Source organism: Octopus sinensis, unplaced genomic scaffold (genome assembly GCF_006345805.1).
Source record: "Octopus sinensis unplaced genomic scaffold, ASM634580v1 Contig16123, whole genome shotgun sequence".
Lineage (NCBI taxonomy): Eukaryota > Metazoa > Mollusca > Cephalopoda > Octopoda > Octopodidae > Octopus > Octopus sinensis.
In genome coordinates this window covers 15,001-22,500 of record NW_021834164.1, presented here as the reverse complement: position 1 = coordinate 22,500, position 7,500 = coordinate 15,001, and the positions used below count along the sequence as shown (strand labels likewise).

At 38.2% G+C, this 7,500-nt stretch overlaps 1 protein-coding gene across 1 annotated transcript in view; it reads left to right on the top strand.

Annotated features, from left to right (window-relative positions):
- The first annotated feature begins 3,240 nt into the window (after positions 1–3,240).
- The window catches only part of LOC115230671, a 7,313-nt gene continuing 3,053 nt past the window's right edge, over positions 3,241–7,500 (top strand). Inside the window, exon 1 of the mRNA XM_029800808.2 lies at positions 3,241–3,529. Within this exon, the coding sequence (XP_029656668.2) occupies positions 3,241–3,529 (289 nt within the window). The remainder of the gene's footprint in view (positions 3,530–7,500) is intronic.

The window sequence follows — 7,500 nt, the reverse complement described above, 5'->3', positions numbered from 1 at the left end:
CACGTTCGGATGGTTTTCTTGTGTGCCACCGATACTGGTACCACAAAGATACAAATTCCATTGATGTTCATCTATTTTGATTTGGTTTGATTTTCACTTGCCTCAACAGGTCTTCACAAGTGTCACACACTTGCCTCTGCCTCAACAGGTCTTCACAAGTGTCACACACTTGCCTCTGCCTCAACAGGTCTTCACAAGTGTCACACACTTGCCTCAACAGGTCTTCACAAGTGTCATAAGAAGGAAGGTATGCACAGGTGGACTGACTACGTCGCCGGGTCTTCGGATGGTGTTTTTATGTGCCACCGACACAGGTGCCAGATGAGGCTGGCGAACGGCCACGATCGGATGGTGTTTGTTGTGCCCACAGCACGGAGGCCAGTCGATGCGGTACTGGCTACGGCCACGTTCGGGTGGTTTTCTTGTGTGCCACCGTCACTGGTACCACAAAGATACAATTCCATATATATATATATACATACATACGTACATACATACATAAATACATACATATATAGGTGTATATACCCACACACGCATATATACTATCTAAAACAAAATAATCACCTGATCAAGTCCAAAGGTTTGTACTAGATATTGTTATTACTTTATATAGTTGTGGCGTGTAATTAAATGTAAAATATAAGCTAGTCAATGTTTATTTGTTAAAGGTATCAGCAGAAAGCTTGCATGCGTATGTGTGTCTGTTGGTGCGCCAATGCTCGTGTCCCCTTCGCAAGCGAAAAACGAGCCCGTTTCAATTCGAAACTGTCACGTCGGTTTTATATGACTAAGATGTTATTTTTTAGTTATCTCCCTTAATTAAAGAATATACACTTTTGGCACTATTTGCTCTTTTAATCTCTCACTTGTTTCAGTCGTTTGACTGCGGCCATGCTGGTGCACCACCTTTAGTCGAGCAAATCTACCCCAGGACTTATTCTTTGTAAGCCTAGTACTCATTCTATCGGTGTCTTTTGCTGAACCGCTAAGTTGCATCGTGTGGCGTTGCTTTTACAAGGCAAGTTTGATGTGAAGGTATGGAAGGAAGATTTTTTCTGGGTTTACCAGCGGCACATGCTGCACATTGTAGGGACCAATTATGCGCTCATCTCTTTTAGAGCAGTCTTTTACAGTGCAATGGTTGCTGTCATCACGACTGTTCCAAAAATACAAGAAGTGCATATTTTTTATGTATTCCAGCTGCAGTCCTAGGAGGAGGAAAATCATCTTTAAATCACCAGAAATATTTCACTTATGAACTGAGTAATTAACTCCTTTCAGAATGAGTTCCATCGATTCATAAGTTTCTTCCATACCGATAGCATGACCCACAGGAATGGAAGGTTTTTCATTACCATTATGTAACAGCACAGCTTCGAGGCTAACCTTACTCGAGTCTTTAAACATTCTCCATTCGTTAGTCACATACACTTGTCGTAGTTTTTGCATAAGTGCATTAACGTTAGTGCAGAAACAAGCATTATTTTCTTGCTTGAAAAAGACAGATAAGCCTTCATGGCGAGAATGGAAAATAGAAATTTTCGCACCTTACTGTTGGAGATTCCGTTGCTGTAGTCTGGATCCCAAAACTTCTGCCTTCTCCTTTGACAATGGTAGGTCTTTTACTAAATCATTCAAATCTTCTTGATTAAACAAGCTTGGCTCACTTTTCTTAGAATCAACTACGTACTCTCCATTATTTACATCATTTACATTTGACGGATATTTGTCCTCATCTGGTTTGTTGTTAACACAACATTTCGGCTGATATACCCTCCAGCCTTCTTCAGGTGTCTTGGGGGAATTTGAAACCTGAGTTCACATTCCTAAGGTATTTTTCAATGTTGTTGTTATTATTATTATTATCATTATTATTATTATTATTATTATTATTATCATCATCATCATTATTATTATTATTATTATTATCATTATTATATTATTATTATTATTATCTTTATATATATTATATATATATATATATATATGTTAAAGTTTCAGCCCAGAGCTACGGCCATGCTGATGACAGCATTTATATGTACCTGTATCTAGAGTTATATTTCTCTCTCTCTCTCTCTTTCACTCTCTCACTCTCTCTCTCTCTCTACTCGCTCACATATATGTATATATACAAATAGATAGATAGATAGATAGATAGATTAGATAGATAGATAGATAGATAGATAGAGATAGATAGATAGATAGATAGATAGATAGATAGATAAATAGATAGATAGATAGATAGATAGATAGATAGATAGATAGATAGATAGACAGACAGACAGGCATAAAGACGAGAAATGTGTATATTCCTACATTTCTGAGGTCCTACATAAGTAGCAGGCAACAACACAAGCCTACATAAGCACAGACATAAACGAAGAGAAAGAGAGAGAGGGGGAAAGAAAGAGAGAAAGTGAGCGAGAGCGAGATAGAGTGAGAAGGGGAGGGTTACGGAAAAGAAAGACTGAGCGAAGAAAGGTTTGGGGTGAGAGAGAGAGAGAGAGAGAGAGAAGAAGAAAAGAGGTGAAAATGACTAACACTCATTTTAAATCAATTTTTCCTTATGACGTCATAATCTCTCTGCCTGACATCGTCCGACACCTTAACATTCAGTCGAATTATCTGTCTATACACACACATAGACAAGCTTTATAGATATAGGTGTGACTGTGTGATAGAGATTTCAGGTTCAGTTCCACTGCGTGACACCTAGAGCGATTTTTTTCCGTTTTTTTTTGCCATAACCAAATACCTGTTTGTGGGTTTCAGAGATGGTCAGTGAAAGAAGCGTACGATATGTGTATATATATATATATATATATGTGTGTGTGTGTATATATATATATAATATATATATATATATATATACATTTATATATATATATATATATATATATATATATATATATATATATATATATTATATATATATATATATATATATATATATATATGTGTGTGTGTGTGGAGACGCAATGGCCCAGTGGTTAGGGCAGCGGACTCGCGGTTTCGATCCCCAGACCAGACGGAAACTGAAAGAAGCCTGTCGTATATGTATATGTATATGTGTGTGTCTGTGTTTGTCCCCCCAACATCGCTTGACAACCGATGCTGGTATGTTTACGTCCCCGAACTCACAACGTAACGACAAACGAAATACCGCAAAGCATTTCGCCCGGCGTGCTAACGATTCTGCCAGTTCGCCACAAATCTGTAAACTCTGTTGTTGAAGACATGGGAATTGCCGATTATCTGGTTGAGTTCTTAAACTCACTGGATCCACAACGAGCTCCCCCTCGTTGCCTTCGATTGAAAATGAGCGCTCCAATCATGCCTCTGCAGACCTTTTCCCAACCGAAGCTGTGCAGTGGTACAAGAATTGTTGTGAAGAAATTAACGAGAAATATCATAGAAGCCACAATAATTTTTGTCTTTGGAAAAGGTGAAGATATATTTATGCCTCACTTAAGTTTAACACCTTCAAATATTCGCATCGAATTCAAACGACTTCAATTTCCAATACGTCAGTCTCTTGCGATGTCCATTGATAAGTACCAAGATCAGACTTTCAAAGTTACTGCTTTGCAATTAGAGAAGGGTTGTTTTTCACACAGACATATCCTGGGGTTCCAGAGTGGGGAGCAAAGACAATTTTATCATTTTCACCCCTACAGGTAAAACTCAAACCAATGTCTGTTAGGACGATTTTAGCATGGGATCAACGAACAAGATTTGCAGAATGAATAAAAACTTTGAATTGAAATTGTCAACGCAACACTATATTCGCATAAGAAAATGTATTTCTATTTTTTGGTTGTTGTAATACTTAAGTTCAATAATTCTGTTGTTTCTGGAGAGAATCCTTTTCGTTTTGTGCCTTATTATGTAAAACACTCACCGGTAAAATTCCCACTTTTTTCTTATTTTTATTGTCCTAAAATTTTCGTTGCGTCTTGCAATCTCTCTCTCTCTCTCTCTCTCTATATATATATATATATATATATATATATATATATTATATATATATATATATATATATATATACCGGTGAATGTGTTATATTATAACATCCGAAAGGATGAAAGGCAAAGTCGACCTCGGCGGAATTTGAACTCAGAACGTAACGGCAGACGAAATACCTATTTCTTTACTACCCACAAGGGGCTAAACACAGAGGAGACAAACAAGGACAGACAAACGGATTAAGTCGTTTATATCGACCCCAGTGCATAACTGGTACATATTTTATGGACCTCGGAAGGATGAAAGGCAAAGTCGACATCGGTGGAATTTGAAACCAGAATGTAACGGCAGACGAAATACCTATTTCTTTACTGCCCACAAGAGGCTAAACACAGACGGGACAAACAAGGACAGAAAAGCGGATTAAGTCGATTATATCGAGCCCAGTGCGTAACTGGTACTTAATTTATCGACCCTGAAAGGATGAAAGGAATTTGAACTCAGAACGTAACGGCAGACGAAATACCTATTTCTTTAGTACCCACAAGGGGCTAAACACAGAGGGAACAAGCAAGGACAGACAAACATATTAAGTCGATTATATCGAGCCCAGTGCGTAACAGGTACTTATTTAATGGGCCTCGAAAGGATGAAAGGCAAAGTCGACCTCGGCGGAATTTGAACCCAGAACGTAACGGCAGACGAAATACTGCTAAGCATTTCGCCCGGCGTGCTAACGTTTCTGCCAGCTCGCCACATTAATAAAAGCGAAATTCCCATGTGCCTGTGACCCCTGTCCCTCAGTCTACATAGACATATTCTACCTTTTTGGAATCAGGATGATCCCAGGATTGAAACTCTGCTCTACATTTGGTTCTTGACGATCCAGCATTGGGATCTGGCTTAAAACCATTTTGGCTGCTATTTCTAGCAGGTAAAGCCAGTGTGAGGTACAAGAGTTACGTCCCTTAGCTTAAGGTGTTACTGAGGAATTTTGTAGTTTTTTTCACATTTTTCAGTTACTAGACTGCGGCCACGCTGGGGCACCGCATTGAAGAATTTTAATCTAAGAAATTGACACAAGTTATTTCTTACTTCTGTCTGGTAGATTTTATTGGCCTCTTATAGCGAACCGCTAAGTCACATGGAGATAAACGTAAACGACAGACACACACACAAAGCCACTATACACGCACGCACACACACACACATACATACATACATACATACGTACATACATACGTATATACAGACGTACATACGTACATACATACATACATACATACGTAATACATGCATAATACATATATACATACACACATATATACATACATACATACGTACATATTTACGTACGTACATACATACACACATACACGTACATACATACATACATAATACATACATACGTACGTACGTACATACATACCACATACATACACACAGAAATGTATGTGTGTATATATATATATATATATGTATATAAATATATATATCATCATCGTTTAACGTCCGTTTTCCATGCTAGCATGGGTTGGACGGTTCGACCGGGGTCTGGGAAGCCAGGAGGCTGGCAACGGCCACGATCGAATGGTGTTTTTTATGTGCCCCCAGCACGGAAGCCAGTCAAGACGGCGGTGGCATCAGTCACGTTGAGATGGTGTTTTGAAAGTGCCATTGGCGCGGGTATCAGAACTACAATTTCCATTTGATGTTGATGTACTTGACTCAATAGGTCTCCTCAAGCACAGCAGGTCACCCTACGATCCAAGGTAACCACAGCAGGCCGTCCTGCGATCCAAGGTATTTCCGATGGGTTGGGGCTGTTATGTGAAGCTGGTACAGGAAACAACCTCACGTTATTTGTCGGGTCATCGCAGTTACAGCATATCTCCAGATGTCTCGGTCTTTCGTCATTGCCTCTGTGAGGCCCAACGCTCGAAGGTCATGCTTGATAACCTCATTCCATGTCTTCCTGGGTCTACCTCTACCCCGGATTCCTTCAACTGTTTGGGAGTGGCACTTTTTCGCACATCTCTTCTCATCCATCCGGAGAACATGACTATACCATCGCAAACATCTTTCTTGCCTGCCACATCCGATGCTTGTTATGTCCAGCATTTCTCTCATATATATATATATATATATTATTTTATTTTTATTTTATCTAGTTTCATCTCACGAGCTGTGACCATGCTGGGGCACCGAAATTATATATATATATATATATATATTTGTTGAAATGGAAAGATGAATTATCTTGTTACAGATTATTTAAAAGTTTAACCGATACCTGGGTAGCAAAAATCACAGCAGAAAAAACACGGTTGGAGTTATGACCATAGGGTGTTGCAACCGTGCGTTGGTGCGGATAATTGAAGTTTAATATAATTAGTGAATGGAAGAAATGGAGTTGAACGAAGATTGTACAGAATTCCTTTTATTACATTCAACACATGTTTCAAAGGCCACAATTTTCCAAATTCTGATTGAATAAGGATACCATATTGCAGCTTTCTCTTCAGGAAAATCCAGGAATTACGATGTCCAAAACAAAGGCGCAGCAAGCAATTCGAACAATAACGCTCCTTAAGAGCCCATGTATTGGGGCAAACTGTTTCTCAATATACGTTGAAATCGGGGGGTTGGTGGAGGCCGACAAAAAGGTCCGTTGGAATAAATCAAGGTCAGGCCGCGGTCAAATCTAGTAGGTGAGGAATTAATGAAAACAAGGGGTGTGAAGATATTCTGTGTAACCAAAATTAAAGCTCTGAATATTTTAAGAATTCAGGGTGTATTATTTAGGTGCGAGACACTACCTACCTACATGCATGTGTGTGTATGCTAGCCTGTGTATGCGTGGGGCGCGAGATAGTGAGCACTGCTGAAAATAGCCGGTCAGGCGGCTGAAATAATTCTGTGTTCGTGTGTCCGTCAGTGGCCTGCTTATCTAAATTAACCTCGCCAAAAATCAGGGGGGTATATAACTCCTGCCCTTGCTTCTAAAAACCGACCAATCGCCCAAGGGGAGCAATTTCCCCTTGCAAAAATTGTTCAGAGATTTTTTTCAAAAAAAATTTTTTCAAAATTTATTTCCTTTTATTAGGATATCAAGGTGTTAATTGTCTTAGGTATCATTTATATGTAAGAAACGTATGACGCCGCCAATGGGGACATCGAAAAGCAGTCTGTAAAAGCCCGTTTACCAAACGGCCTCTGGCGAACAATATGTGGAAAAGCTCAGAGTTACAAAGATTACATATCCTTTATTCCATTCACTAATTATATATATATATATATATATATATATATATATATATATATACATATATATATATATATATATATATATATATATATATATATATATATATATATATATATATATATATATATATATATATATAGATAGATAGATAGATAGATAGATAGATAGATATAGATAGATAGATAGATAGATAGATAGATAGATAGATAGATAGATAGATAGATAGATAGATAGATAGATAGATAGATAGATAGATAGATAGA